Source organism: Sminthopsis crassicaudata, chromosome 1 (assembly GCF_048593235.1).
Source record: "Sminthopsis crassicaudata isolate SCR6 chromosome 1, ASM4859323v1, whole genome shotgun sequence".
NCBI classification, from domain to species: domain Eukaryota; kingdom Metazoa; phylum Chordata; class Mammalia; order Dasyuromorphia; family Dasyuridae; genus Sminthopsis; species Sminthopsis crassicaudata.
Window position 1 is genome coordinate 512741082 of NC_133617.1, and position 16439 is coordinate 512757520.

General features: G+C 31.5%; 1 protein-coding gene across 1 annotated transcript in view; it reads left to right on the plus strand.

Annotated features, from left to right (window-relative positions):
* Window positions 1-16439, plus strand: part of UBE2R2 (ubiquitin conjugating enzyme E2 R2) — a 99185-nt gene that overhangs the window by 54417 nt on the left and 28329 nt on the right. The window contains exon 3 of the mRNA XM_074281636.1: window positions 12585-12671. Within this exon, the coding sequence (XP_074137737.1) occupies window positions 12585-12671 (87 nt within the window). The remainder of the gene's footprint in view (window positions 1-12584; window positions 12672-16439) is intronic.

The following is a 16439-nucleotide window of genomic DNA, read 5'->3' on the forward strand; positions in this document are numbered from 1 at the left end:
ATATAGTTTAGTAACTTTTTGTTCCTTTGGTGGAGATTGCCATTGTAAGTTCAAATTCTTGTCTGCCAATTATTTTGTTACTATTTTTGATTTTCTCTTAAATCATTTGGGAACACCCTGCCATGGCTGTTTGTTTACTTGGGAATCTACAGAGACCTCAAATGTCCATTCATTTTCCCTTTTCTTGCAATATTTATTCAAAAATGTTTGGACTTGTGTAATTTGGAGTTCACATTCTCTTCTGTAGTTAATCTCTTCACTTTTTTGGTGTATCTGCCTAGGGTTTAAGGTCTTTAGCTGAAATTTTTCCTCTTGAGATCTTTTGTAATTTTGATCTTTTTCATTGACTTTTTAGCTAAAGTTCTAAATTACTTTATAAACTAGTTATACTAGTTCATAGCTTCATTAGCATTGTGTTAACATATATGTTCTTTTAAATCCTCTCCTAGGATTATTTTCCTTTTTTTTTTTTTTTTTTAAACTGTACCATTCTGATGAATGTGAAGAGAAAGCTCACTGTTTTGATTAGCATTTTTCTTATTAAATGTTTTGGGGGAAGCATTCTTTTCTATATGATTATTGATAGTTTATAATGCTTCCTTTGAAAACTGTCTATTCATAGTTTCATTATTTACCTCTTGAGATAATGGTCCTTGTATTTATTTTATTTGAATCAAAGAATTAAATAAACTTTCTCTTTAACATCCAGCCTCTGCAATTGAAGTTTGTTTTGCTTCAGTTGAATGTGTGTGTGCTGCCTACATGTATGCTGCCTGTGTGCATGTGTGTATGTGGGTTTGTTGGTTAGTATGTGTATAGATGTGTTTAACCATTCTTTGGTTCAGTTAATAGTGGAATTCATTTGGTGCTTTCTTCCCCATCCATTCCTCCAAGTGTATATATTATTCTTGAGCTACCAAATTATAAAACTTTAGGTCCCCTGCCTTTTTATTTCCTTTCAAGACCATCAATACAGAACAAAACCCTCCCCCACTCTCTCTGGTTTTTCTTAATTTTTCCTCTGTGATTCTTATGAACAAAAGAGTGGTAGAAGTAAGCTGTTTATCTTTAGTGATTGGTATGGTATCTTAACAGTAGCTTAATAAATATTTGTGGATTATGATACTTTATTTTAAAATTGTTATTAGATATAAAAATGGCTGAAAAAAGGGGAGGGGGAAGAATTTTAATGATTGCAGTGCAATTTTAAAGCAAAGAATAGAACTTAATATTTTGAGATAAAAAAATTTGGTCATTGTTCAAATTGAAGCTTTGAGAATTTTTGCTAGGAACCAAATAATATGGCAAAAAGATGAAACAATAGAAAATGTAGTGCCCAAAGGATTGATTCTTGTATTTTTGAAGGCAAGTATGTTTCATATAACATAGAAGCAAGGTGAAGCTACTTGTTATATAGATGAGAGAACATCTCAAAAAATCTGACTTGTTAAGGTAGCAAAGTGATCAAAGATTTGACCTATAATCCTCTGCTTTCTACAGGGAAATTTGCAATGAGAAAAAAAGGCAGCAAAACAGACATCCTTGGATCAGTTTCTCAAATGTCATCAAGTAGTTATAATCCTTCTCATAGAAGTCCTGCTGTATTTCATGACCTTGATGAAGGTTCCTTTATCTACTAATTTGTTGCAGTAAAAATAAAGCAAGAATTATGAAGAAGTAAGATAAGAACACAGTACTATGTCATTAAATATCATTTTATGTGACTGGTTACAGTTTTGCCCTATATGATCATTTTGCATGCCCACTAAAATTATTTCACATTTAGAAAGTTTACATTGTTCAGGTATATTACTTTTCACTTTTAAAGTTTTGTATGGTAATCTTGAGTGTGATAGATGAAGACTTCTCATAGTCACTATCTACCAAATAAAACAAATAATCTAATAAATTTGAAATAAGCAATATGATCTTACATTTAATAAAAGAGAGCCAAATACATTAGATAGGCTTACTTCAGAGTCCGTCTTTTTGAAGTGCGACCTTTGACTTTATGTAATCAATGGTAGAATGTGGTTTTTATTGTTTATTTCACATTACAATACTTTATTATAATAGGTATTTTCATAATTCCTTAGATTCATATTCGTCATTTTATAGTTATAAATCACCATAAATTAAACCAGTTTTGGGATTTGTAAAGTTTTTTGTTGTTAAAAATAAAATAGCTTAAAATATTTTTGGAGAAGTATTCTTTTCTCTTTTAGATGATATTTTATAGACTATTCTCTAGAGTCACTAAATCAAAAAGTATGATTAGTTTTGTGATTCTTATTGATACATATTGCTCTTAAGTTTTTTCATTCATTTCCAACCACACTATAAAAATATTGGAATGTCTTTCCCTACATATCTATTGAGGTCTGTGTGGGAAAGACATCATAGTGTGGGTTTAAGGTGGTATCTTAAATTTATTTTGACTTAGATTTTTGATGTCCAGGGCATATGAGTGTTTTTTTTTTTTTTTTTTTCATGTAATTGTTAATAGACATTTCTTCCTTGATTGTTTAAAAAACAACAACCTTAAGAACTTGGATGCTGTGTAATTTTAACGACTAAGCTTGATCCCAGAGAGGCTTGAAAAAGTGCATGTTGCCTTCCTTCAGTGATGGTAATGGGGACACTAAGAGTGTGAAATATTACATATATTTCAGGTGGTATCATATATTTGTTGGCTTTGCTAGATTACCTTTTTTTCTCTTTTTATTCTTTAAAAGGAATGACTTAGGGAAAGTTAAGGGAAGGAGATGAGTTATAATTGCAAAAGGAGATAATATAAAAACAAAAATAAATAAAATTGAGTGAGGTAATATAGAATAGTATATAAAGAAATGGTCTCAGAGGCAAATAAACCCAGATATAAATGTTTGTTGTTTGTGTGATTCTGGGCAAGTCATTTAACTTTGTGCTCTAGATATGAACTTGCTATGATAGTTCTTTAGTAATAGTTCTATAAACTAATAAAAGTATAGGTACTGTCTCAAGCCTTATAAATAAAAAATTTGTCATTTAATGTAATTTTCTAACATTGCTTCACTGGAAAATAGGTATTTTGGAAGTCTGTGTCTTATGTAATATTTATTAGATTATTACACCCTTCACCCCCATCTCCTGGCTTGCTTCAATGGATAGAGGGCCCGTCTACTAGTTTTTTTAATTTAAAAAATTAAAATTTTTTTTTTCATAATCTGGAATTTTTAGGTTTTTGGTTCTATAGTTTGACCATTAATAGCTGTTTGATATGCAATTTAACCTCTCTGACTTTCCCCGAGACAGTATTTAAGACTTTAAATTGTTGAGGTGGTGCTATCTCACTCCCTCCTCTCCATGTACACTTAATAATTTTTGTTTTAAGTTGATCTTTTCTCATAATTTTAGATAAATTGCTTTCTTTTTAAAATTTTATATGTCAAATCCATTGGGTTTTTTTTTTTTGCATTTCATTTAAGAAAAATATCACTTCTCTGCAAAATTGAGGCATATTTTTTATGAATTTGTTTTCCCCTGAGGCAATTGGAGTTAAGTGACTTGCCCAGGGTCACACAGCCAGGGAAGTGTTAAGTGTCTGAGATCAGATTTGAACTCAGGTCCTCCTTACTTCAGGGTTGGTACTCTATCTACTACCACTTAGCTGCCCCTGAATTAATTTTTTAAATATATAAATAGATATATAGATTATAATTTTTAAAATAAACTGAAGGATTTTATTGTGATGTGATGCCAATCTTTTTTCCACTATATAGATAACTAATATGGGAAGGAATTGTGATACAAAATAAGACCTTCTATCTATGATGAGACTTTCTACCTACATGTTATGGTTGATGTTTGTTATTTAAAGTAAGTCCTAAGGAAAAATAGCCTGGGCTATGTAGAGGATATGTGACTTGGCTGGACCACATAGCCTCTCCTTTAAACAAGAATTTGAACCCAGTCTTCATCATGATTTCACCAGATTCTCTTCAAAACATAAACTATATACTCTTGGTTTTGCAGCATGTTGATAAAAGGTTGGGTCTGGCTGGAAGTACAGTGGCTTTTCAATGGAATTTCTCTATTGATGGAAAGTTACCTGGTATATTACCTGTTACTTTGTGGTAATCCTGCTATACTGTGCTACTGGTCTTCCCATTTTCCTCCCCCAACTCTATATTATTGGTGTTGAAATGCTAATAATCAGATTAGTTTAGTAATCTTACTAAGCTCAGGACTTCCCAGCTCAAGCAATCCACCTCAGCCTTCCAGGTTGAAAGAATTATAAGTATATGCCAACTGGCTATGATAGTTCATATTTATTTGTATAAAAAGTTGGAAATCAGATCCTTTATATATTTGGCAATAATTTTCACCTCTTAGCACTTTGATTAAGGAAGTACCCTACCATAAATCCAGATCTCTCTCCATAGTTGAATTTTTAGAATGGTGAGGAATATATAAATTGAAACAAATTGTTGCATGGTTTCTTAGGTGTCACTTTTTGAGAACCTATTAGTAAGTTTCATGGTTGTAGAATGATTATTGTAGCCTTTAAGAAAGACATAATGGAAAATTATAGAATTTAGGAACTTTACTTGGGAATGTACAGGTAGTTTGCAATTTATATGACCTAATTTAGCTATGTTCCTTTAATATGTATTTGACAATTGGTGCTCTAGCAAGGTAGCTTAGTTACTGTGGAACCTCCTCTTTCTTTCCCTGCTGACGAGATTTTCTTCCCTCTTTCTTTCCTGTTTCTTTTCCTTTGACTGCTTTCCAGTACTACACCCCTGTTCTCTTCCTGTTTCTGATTCAGAGTAGGGTTGTAGGTAGTAGAATTTATTTATTTATTCTGTTTTCTTCGTCCTACACACAAGTTATTTTATTTCAACCCCTTGGATATCCTGTTTAGCACTTCAGTAGCTTCCCTGGCTTGTCCCAGACAATACTATTCCTACCTTAAGTTACTACCTGTAACTTGGAACTTGAATTTTTTTTTTTTTTTGATAGGAGTTCTAGAACAATTTGTGCCATATCAATTTGAAAATGAACGTACTTTGCCATAGAAACTTTGTTTCTATTGTAATGGGTTATAATATAGAACTTTGTTTCAGGTATGTTATGGTTTATATTGTTTTTTTGTGAACTGAACTGGCAACTATTTATAAATTGTTTTTATAATGGAAAAATTTTCAGTTTATAACATTGTTTCTCTGTGTGTGTGGGGGGGAAGTTCAAACCACTAATTATAAATGAACAGTCAATCAAAATAGACCTCTTTTGTTGAGACAGGGCAAAGGTCAAGCCAAGATACATTTAATAAGTGCCTATTATGTGCTAGGAACTGTGCTAAGAGCTGGGGATATAAAGGCAAAAATAATCTCTGCCTTGAAGGAATTTGCAACCTAAGATGGATGATGTAACATTCATTTGTTAGGAAAGTAGTTGGAGGTAAAAAAACACTTTCAGAGGACCTGGGCTCAAATATCAATATTTAAAAAAACAAACAAAAATATTATTATTGAATGCTAAAATTCAGTTAGAAGTTGTTGAAAATAAATATATAACTCCCAATACCCCCTCCACCTCAATCAAGCTTCATGAAATCTAGCCATGGACCCAATGTTAGAAAACAAAACTGAGGAGCAAACTAGAATTCTGCTAAGAAAATGGGTTAATATGTTGTTTATTTGTTATCTAGTTATTAGAAGAATTTGATGTAGATGGGGGCGGGTTAAAGACAACAACCCAGTTTCAAAAGGCCCCAATGTATTTGATTGAGAATCATCCTTTGTGCAGGTGGACTGAGGAAAACTCAGGTTGACTTGAGATTGTGTCTGTGTTTAGTTGCCTTGGATTTCCAAAAGACTAAATTAATCTTTAGATTCTGGTCAAGGTAAGAATATTTTGAACTGAAAGTTATTTCACTAGTAAATGTAGCCTTTTTTTTTTTTTTTTTTTTTGCCCCCTGATGCTGGGGCTAAATGACTTGCCCAGGGTCACACAGCTAGGAAGTGTTAAGTGTCTGAGATCAGATTTGAACTCCAGTCCTCCTGAACTCAGGGCTGGTGCTCTATGCATTGCACCACCTAGCTGCCTCTGTAAATGTAATCTTAAAGTAGAATTCTTCAATTAGGTAAAGAGGCAGATCCTATGTGTTGGATCCATAGCATCATTAGGTTTTCAGAGGATAGTTTAAAAAAGTAAATTCATTTGGGACAAAATATGTAGCCTATTCAGGGAGAAAAAATTATACCTACAAAAATCATAATTATGTAAATGAACTCAATAAGCTTAAATATATTTAAATTAGTAGATCTGTGTTCTAATCAGTGTAGGCATTCCCTCAAATAATAGATTGTAATCCATCTTGCCCTTCTCATCTTTTCTTTTACAGATTTGATGTAGGACACCTACTCTAATAAGATTGATTTTTATTTTAGAAAACAATTTGGGTTATTGTATGTGCTACATGATCTTATTTAATAACAATTGCTATAGTAACAATTAAATTTTAATAATAATTCAAAGTAATAAGTGATTCTAACCAAAAGTATGATGTAGAGAAAAGAGGTATGCTGAAGTGTAAGAAAAAGTGTTGTGAAAAAGCTTGGTGGGGAAATTTGGATTTGATCTGGATCTTGATTTGAACTAGAAATGAAGACGATATTCCTGTTTGGATAAAGAGCCCAGACATTTTCTGCATTTCCCTAATTACCCCCTAGATATAGTTCCAAGTTTTGTCATAGTATAGAGCTTGTTTTCATTCTTTGACCACAATTATTATCCTTTACTATGCTCCAGATAAACTAAACTCCCTAGTTCTAGTTTTTCAATTTCTAAGCCTTTATTCATGGTAACTCCTTGAATCTAGAGACTGATCATTCAAAGCCTGTCATGCTATTAATTTCTTGAAGCCTAATAGGTATGGGTGCTCCTCCACCCCCCAATCTACCTTTCTTTTTGCAACTTTGCTTCCAGGCTACTTTGCACCTTTCTTTTGGTATTTAATCATATTCAGCTTTGTGTTCTTATTATTTGTATATGTCCATAATTAGACAAAAGATAATAAACACCTTTCTGTGCTATAAGTACTCTATAAATAAAAGTATTTATTATATTTATATTATGAATAAATCTCTTGAGGGACACAAATGAGAGAATCTAATCTGCTTGAAGATGTAGTAAATTATCTAATATCCACAATTATCCTTTTTTCTTCATGGGTTTACAAATGCATGTAATCTAGTTCATTTGGGTTCTGCAACTAATATCTTTCTCCAGCTATCCTGATTCAAGTGTTGCAAAATTTAGCTAGAAAGTTGGATTTTTCCTCCAGAAGAGATATTTAATGAAAAATGAAGACAAAAGAAAAAAAAATCAACACAAACAAGTTTAGAAGTAAATGTGTTTTTAGAATTTACTGTCTAAATTTAAAAGCTAGCCATAGATGACAATAGGAGAACGACTTAATGAAGTCAATGTTTTAAGAAATAATATGAATTGAAAGAGGGAATAGTGACAGAGTTAAGAGAACTTGGATATTTGGGTTAGTTTTTAATCTTGTATAAGAATAATTTTCCCCTGAAGCAGAATCAAGATGAAAATATGAGAGGAAACCATATAGCCTAGATTCCTATTGTCTCTCCTCTACCAAAGTCTAGAAAAAATAATCTTACTGAATTCTGCTTAGGGAAGGTCCCCCTACTCCCCACCAAAAAAAGTCACAATAAATCACTTCTCCTAAGGCATCTTAAAAATTCAGATCTATGGGGCACTAGGTTTGGAATCTGGCTGAGACTGAAAAAGCTTGAAGACTGGACATCAGGGCAGAAATAAATGCCAGAGGATCCTTAGTTCATTAGGAATTGGTGGTGTTGAACTCACTTCCAGTTGATCAATGATGGACAGAGGTAGCTACACCCAGAGAAGAAACACTGGGAAATGAATTTAATTGTTAGCACTAATATCTGTCTGCCCAGGTTACATGTACCTTCGGAATCTAATGCTTATTGTGCAACAAGAAAATGGTATTTACACACATGTATTATATCTAGGTTATATTGTAACACAAGTAAAATGTATGGGATTGCCTGTCATTGGGGGGAGGGAGTAGGGGGGGTATAATTTGGAAAAATGAATACAAGGGATAATATTATAAAAAATATATAATAAAAATTATTAAAATAAAAAAAAAGGAATTGGTGGTGTTGGCAGCTTGTACCCCACTACCCAATTGCAGTCATAGATATAGAGCAGAAAATAACTCTGTACTGAGTAAGAAATGTAGTTGTGGGGCTTTGATCCTAGGAGCAGAAAGGCAACTTACAAAGCCCAGCATGCAAGCTTGCAGTAGAATTATTAGAACAGGTATCTCAGACCAAAGAGAAGCCAGAAATTCAGTCATTCAACTTGCAGGATTTCTTATCTGACTAGCAGTTAATTGAATTTCCAACCCTGGACAAGTTAGCAGATCCAAATCTAAGTTAGGAATTTGTGAATGGACATTATCCTGAATCACACTACTTTGAAGTATAGAAAACTTGCAGGCCTCTAGCCTGATCTATAAAAGCAGCAGAATATGATAGACATGTAGGTCAGACAACTTTCCTAGAAGTGTATAAAGCCTAGCACTAACTTGGAAGTTCAAATTTCCCATAATTTAAAATTTTTCATTTTATAAACCAAATGTGAATGGTAGAGGAAAAAATAGCTTCCTTCTCTCTCTCTCTCTCTCTCTCTCTCTCTCTCTCTCTCTCTCTCTCTCTCTCTCTCTTACAATAGTTGGACATTAAAAAAAAAAAGAATTAGTTAATATAATATTCTCCTTCATGCCGGTTTAGCCCTTAGCACAGTGACTGGCATATAGTAGGCACTTAATAAATGCTTGTTGATTTGGATTATAGGACTATTACGTATTCTTCCACCCTTGCCATTTAAATGACTAGGAGCAATGGCTGGAGACTTCTGGCAATTACCTCAAAAACCCAGTCTTTTAAAAAAGACTTTTGGTATGGACAGACAAGGTTTTTACAAAGTAATTTCACCAATAGGTTGATGGATTTCTGGTTTATTTATGAACTATTTAGCCTACAAAATAGAAATCTGAAGCATTACTAAAACCACAAAATATCTTGAATTGCTAGTGACTTCAGAGGCTAGTTAGTTTAACTCATACTTGAACAAGATCCCCTTAAAAATCATTAGTGTCATGAACATCATAGGGAGCATTTATATAATGCCTTCAGGTTGTGCACAATGCTTTAATGATAATTCATTTATTTAATTTATCATATGCTTTTTCAACCCATTCCATTTTGGCAAAGTTCTAATTTTTAGAGAGTTTTTTTTTGTTTGTTTTTGTTTTTTGTTATCTTTAATCTGTTAAATTGTCAATGTTCTTCCTAAAATGTAACACACAGCACTGAGATGACTATTCCAGTTATGGTTTAATCACAGCAGACAAATGAAAGTGAAATCTCCTTTGTTCCAGAGACTGCTACTATTAATGTAATCTGAGTTTGCAAAACTGTTGTTTAGCTATACCTGTCTCAAATTTATGAAAACTTTTTGAACCTAGGGATAATACTCTACATTTTCCCTTAATATGTCAGATTATCTGTCTATATTGTCATTACATATTTTTTGTATTGAGTCTGTCATTCAGCTTATCTTTCTCACTTATTGTTACCTATTGATAAATATGCCATGTTTGTTTTTATACAAAGTACTTGTTAAAATGTTAATTAAAATAGTTTTATAGTAGTCCCTCTCTCCCCCCCATTTATGATAATTTATTTTTTCAAATTACATATGAAAATAGTTTTAAATATTTTGTAAAATTTTGATTTCCATGTTTTCACCCTCCCCTTCTAACTCCCAAGATGGCAAGCAATCTGATATAGGTTATACATATACAATCATTTTAAACATATTTCTACATTAGTCATGTCATGAAAGAAGAATCAGAACAAAAGGGAAAAACTATGAGAAAAAATAAAAGTGAAAATACTATGCTTCAATCTGCATTCAGACTTCATAGTCTTTTCTCTGGACATGGATAGTATTTCCCATCATTAGTTTTTTGGAATTATTTTTGGATTGCTGTATTGTTGAAAAAAGATTATCATAGTTGATCATTGCACAGTGTTGCTATTATTTTAATATTCTGGTTCTGTTCACTTCACTCAGCATGTGATCTTGTTTTTTATAGCAAATACTTTGCAATAAGATTTTAATCCTACCATGCCAAATTATAGAAACACACTTCTGAATTAATATTATTGCTTAATTTTCTCCACAGACTATTTTGGATTTTTTTTTTTTAATGACAGAAGGAATAATTATCTGGTTCTAGATTTAAAAAAATGCTTGACAAATGTTTGACTATTGTAGCTATCAATTCTTGATTGGCTTTGCTAGTTAAAATTTACTGCTTAGTTTTGGTACATAGTAAACATTGTTATGTACATTCATCATTAGGATTAAAACAAATATAGTATCAAAACTCCCTTTTTTATATTCTTATTAATTGGGCACATTGCTGTGTTTAATCTTTTTTTCCCTCATACTTGTAGGCTTGAGTCTTCTGCTAAGTATCCCAATGATGTTTAATTTCAAATAATACAAATCCAAAACATTATATATATTTTCAAAAGTTTCCTTTGCCATAATTATATTGGTAGCCACATTTATTTCATTTTGTTTTCTAGGACTTTCAAGCATTAAAAAAATGTATTTGTCAGGAACTCATAAATCATTTGTAGGAAAAGTTAGCTGGGAGGACACTTTAAAAAAAAAAAAGACGAGATTTCAAAAAATTTCTTAAAATGACTTTTTATATCATTTTTGCTTTTTAAATTGTTTTCCACTACCAAACTCTCCTTTCTAACAGATAAGTACGGCTAATTTCTCCTTTTCAAAACCACACCCCCTCAAACACATTGACTGTGTCTGAAATTGTTTTCTTCCTACTACATCAGTGTTGCATTACCTGTCTAAAAATGAGAAGCTTTTTTTGCTCTCAGTTTTCCAAGTTAAAATTGGGCACTGTGTTTATGGATCATAATTCTGAAGTCTTTTAATTGTATTCTATTTACTTGTAGTCATTGTGTAAAATCTTCTCTTGGTTCTGCTTCATTTATTCTGCATCAGTTCATATACCTGCCCCCAAGTACCTCTGAATTGTTCGAAGTTGTTTTCATGGTACTGTTCCATTACATTCATAATATACTTTGTTCAGCTCTTTGAAAATTATGAATGTCTACTGGCTTTTTGAATACTTAGTTCTAAAGTACAGTACATGTTTTCCTTGAAAAATCAAACAACTAATCATTCTACAGATGTAATTGTTTTATAGCCGAGACAAACTTTCAGATCTCATTATTTTGTAAGTCAGTCTCTCATTACTTCAGTTACACTTATCTTTCTGCTTGTCTTAGCTCAGAAAAACTTTATTTATTCCTTTAGTAGAATCCCTATAGTGGAGCACACAAGTGAACTTTTTCTAGGCCTCTTTGATGTTCAATAGTATTTGGTATATGGCGACTCACTTTGACTTCTGACCACATTGTCTCTTCATCCTTTATTCTCAATACTGGAAATACAGACTGATATTCAAAGGCAAAAAGATGATATAATGAATAGAGTGCTAGATTTGGAGTCAGGAAGACCTGAGTTGAGATACTGCTTTGGACACTGATTATTAGCTTTGTGGCCTTGGGCAAGTCACTTAACCAGTCTCCTCACTTTCCATATTTGTAAAAATGAGCATGACAATAATAGCATATACCTCCTGAGGTTGCTGTCAGGGTAAAATGAGATAGTATTTATAAAGTGCTTTGCCAAGTGTTAAAGCTGTCTCTATATCCTAGATTTATTAACATTATGCTGCTTAAGTCCTACTCTTAGGAGAATGCTAATGGAGGATAAATTCTTCTTAAATATAAAAATAACAAATCTTTTTCTCTTCACATCCTATTATCATACATGTCTTTAAAGAAAAATAATGCTATATCTTTTAACTACATTAATATGTGATTCTGAAATGACTTTGTTTTTTAGGAACTTTTAATGCAATTTATCATAATATTCATATTAAAAAATAGCAACAAATTTTGTATAATAGACTAATGTTATTGTGTACCTGAGTAGCATTTTGTCACAACAATTTACAAAATAATATATCTAATTTCTTTTAATCACTACAAAAATCCTGGAGGGTAAACTGTGTAGTAGGAATAATGTTTTGGTTTTATAGGTAGAACTCAAAGCATAAAGAAGTTAAACTTTCTAAAGCTAAGAAATAGTAGATTCAGGTTTTCTTCCTAAAGTTTGTTTAAAAAGAATAATAACTGGCATGATGATTTTAGAGTAAGCATCTGGAAATACTTAAAAGGATTTGAAGTAGAAGTACTTCTTGTGGCATTTGGGGCAAGTCTGAATTGTAACTTTTAATTTATGTTGTAGTTTAATAAATTGAAATCTTCTACTATGATCAGTAAGAGCAAACTGTCTAAGCTAAAGTGGGATTAGTTTGAGATAAATGCCAGGATTTTATAATTTATTTGCATTCTTTTGGTCTGTTTTAGGCTCATATTAAATTTCCTATTGACTATCCATATTCACCACCTACCTTCAGATTCCTGACCAAAATGTGGCACCCTAACATTTATGAGGTAAGTGACTCCTACAAATTTCTCTTTTCCAGTTGTATTTTCCTATTGCATTTTTATCTCAGGGTGACCTTAGGTTGTGATGGTTTTTTGATGATCTTTATAGGAGCTATTATATGAATAAATCAATAGATTTTTAGTTTAAAAAAAAAAAAGCAAACTAGAAATGAGATATTTTCAAAGTCCATTGAGTGTTGTATTAAGAATTTACCTTTGTAAATTTTGTCTTTTAGCATGTATTTTTCTTTAAATATAAACTCGTATGTATAAGCAATTAGGATTTTATTTAAAATGTCAGATAAGTGCATATCTGTACCTATCCTCTGACCTTACAGTGAAGCAGAGGTGAATTTGTGACTGTCAACTGAGACTTAGCTTTTTTTTGGGGGGAAATTAGCTAGCTCATTTGGTCTAGTCTCGCAAAGAATTGCTGGTAAGCAATTGAGAGCCTCTTTTGCAATAAATCCAAGATGAGGTTCTTTGGAACTGTTTGTTATAAAAGGAGAAGAATAAAAGAATAATGATGTCCTTTTTCTAAGGGTGGATATATAGGAAACACTAGAAAAACTTTTTTGTTGCCAACATTTACCATTGTCTTAATATTTTAGACATAGATATTGCCATACAATATGTCCTTAGCTAAATTGACAACTCACTTGTAATGGCATTTCTTTAATTGAGTCACAAAAATTTTTAAATTTTTTAAAATCAATGATAATTGTCATCAAATGAAATGTGCTTCCTTAGGAAATAAAACTTCCCCATTGGAGTCTACAAGCTAAAGTTTGAATAGTGATTTGTCACAAATATTGCAAGAAAATATTCTAGTTCAAGTACATGTTGAGCTAGATAGTTTTGAGGTCTCTATTATGTCAAGATTCTATGAATTTACCTCCAAAGTTTCTTCAAAGATTCTATGGATCTGTCTCCAAAGTGTAATTCTACATTTTAGTCTATTTGAAAAGCACTTCTATTAGATGTACTTTGTACTATTCCTGTCCAATTTTTTAACGAATCAATTTTTTTTTGTTACACTGTACCTTTTGACTGCCCAAACAAGGTATTATCACAATATGCATTCTCCAAAAACAATTGAGCAAAATCACCAAATTGAACAATTACAATAATAAAATGTAATTTTTAACTTTTGTAATTAAAAGATAAAGATAATTAAGGGAAAAAGAGATGCATGTTTTAACTTACTTGATACTGACATCTAATGAATTTGTCCTGAGTTTTGTTGCCTTTGTTTACAGAATTACAGTTAATTATGTATATATTTTTTTGGATACAGCTTTCATTTAAAATTTTTTTTTATTAATTTTTAAAAATTTAACTTTTTAAAGTAACAAAGATCTACTTTCTTCCTCTCTTAGTCTCTATTCTTATTTTTTTAAAAGTCTCTTGTGACAAATATAGTTAAGCAAAAAAAAAAAAAATTCCCACATTACCTTTTTAGTCAGGTGGTCTCATCATTTCATTTTGTCCTGCTTTCCTTTATTATACATTATACCTTTTATTATACCTTTATTATGATTATACCTATATCATACCTTTATTAAGGTATAAAGATACCTTAATATTTTTTAATTGTTGCTTTTATTTTTTATTTTAAAAATTGTTGTCATTTCCTAATATCTTTTAACTCCACAGAACCCAATCTTGTAGCAAAGTAGTACAAAAAGCAAAACAAAAGGACACACTAATTGTGTCTAACTTCTACACTTGTATACTGTTTTTGAGTTCAAACCTCTCTACTTGCTGAGATGGATTTGATTTTTCTGGCACTGGGGTTTATTTAGAGGAAATTTCTTAGTGGTCATCAATTTTAAATATATTTTTATTTTTTAATTAAATCTTTATTTTCAAAACATATGCATGGATACTTTTTCAACATTAACCCTTGCAAAATCTTGTATTCCAATTTTTCCCTTCTTCCCCCTACCTCCTCTCCTAGATGACAAGTAATCCAATATATGTTAAACGTGGAAAAATATGTTAAATCCAATATATGCATATATATTCATATAATTATCTTGCTGCACAAGAAAAACCAAATCAAAAAGGAAAAACGAGAGTAAGAACATAAAATGCAAACAAACAACAACAAAAAGAGTGAAAAATGCTATTTTGTGATCCACAGTTCTATAATCCTTTCTCTGGGTATAGATGGGTTTCTTCATCACAAGATCATTGAAACTGACCTGAATCATCTCATTGTTGAATAGAGCCACTTCCTATCAGAATTGATCATCATATAATCTTGTTGTCATTAAACCTGTTCTTAATATCATATGAAGAGACTTGAGATCTAGAGAAGTTTAAATGAATTGACCAAGGTTAGGGCTGGAATTTGAACTCACGTCTTTAAACTCTAAATCCAGTGCTTTTGTTTACCTAAGCGTTAAACTATTTAATGAATTATTAGAGGAAATTTAAATATGGTTTATGAAACAGTATCTTTCCTGGTTTTTGAGGCAGTGTTGCTTATAATTAATCTTCTGGCATCATCCTTCATAATAGTTTTGCAGATGAAATTCCGCTTTAAATTCATTGTTACTCTTGGCCTCTTGCCATTTGGCAAGAAGATTAAAGTGTTCATTGGGTTGGTTTCTGGATCTTTTTTGACCTTTAATCATATCTAAGAAAGCTGATTTATGTTTATTTTTTATCCCTTTTTCATTAATCCAGAGTTAATTTAAAAATATTAATATTTTCTATTTCTTACATTACTGTAGTATCCCATATATGCTTCCTCTTTCCAGAGTTCCATCCTATATGACAAGCAGAAAAAAAGTCAACATAACTGACTGAAATATTAAAAAAATTTGAAAATACACATTGTGTAACACTTGTAGATCTCCCACTTCCACGAAAGGATAGACTGGGAGTGTCTTCCCATATGTTTCTTCATTCAAGTCTTATTTGATCTTTATAATTTTATTGTATTTACTTTTGTTTTTGTTGTTGTTGTTGTTGTATCATTCTTTCTATTTACATTGTTGTTAATTACTCTGTGTATTATTTCTTTGACTCTGCTTAACTTCATTCTGTACCACTTCATATAGTTCTTTCCATGTTTCTTTGTATATCTCATCTTTGTTATTCCCCATTCAATGGACATCTACTTTGTTTCCATTTCTTAGCTATCACATAAAGTGCTACTATAGCATTTTGGAGTATGTGAGGATTTTTTTTTCTTAAGATATAACTAATATAAGTCACTGATTTAAAGGGTAAGGATATTTTAGTTAGTCACTTTATATAATAATAATAATTATTATTTGCTGAGGCAATTGGGGTTAAATGCCTTGTCTGAGGTCACACAGCTAGGAAGTGTTAAGTGTCTGAGATCAGATTTGAACTCCCGTCCTTCTGACTTGAGGGCTGGTACTGTATCTACTGTGCCACCTAGCTTGCCCCCACTTTATATAATTCTCAGTTGCTTTTCAAAAAAGTTGTGCCATTTCTCAGTTCCACCTTCAATGAATAATGTACCTATCTTTTTCATAATCTCTCTAGCATTGACTGGTGCTTTTTTCTTTTTGCCAATTTACAAGGTGTGAGATAAAATCTCAGAATCGTTTTGATTTGTATTTCCCTTATGAGTAGTGATTTAGATCATCTCTCTCTGTCTCTCTGTTTCGACACTTTACAAAGATTTTGTTTAAACATTCTTCTAATACTTATATTTCAAACTATAAAATGTTTTAGGTTTTTCTTAAATCTTTTGTAATCGTATCATTTCTTGTTTAGTAAAGAATATATTTC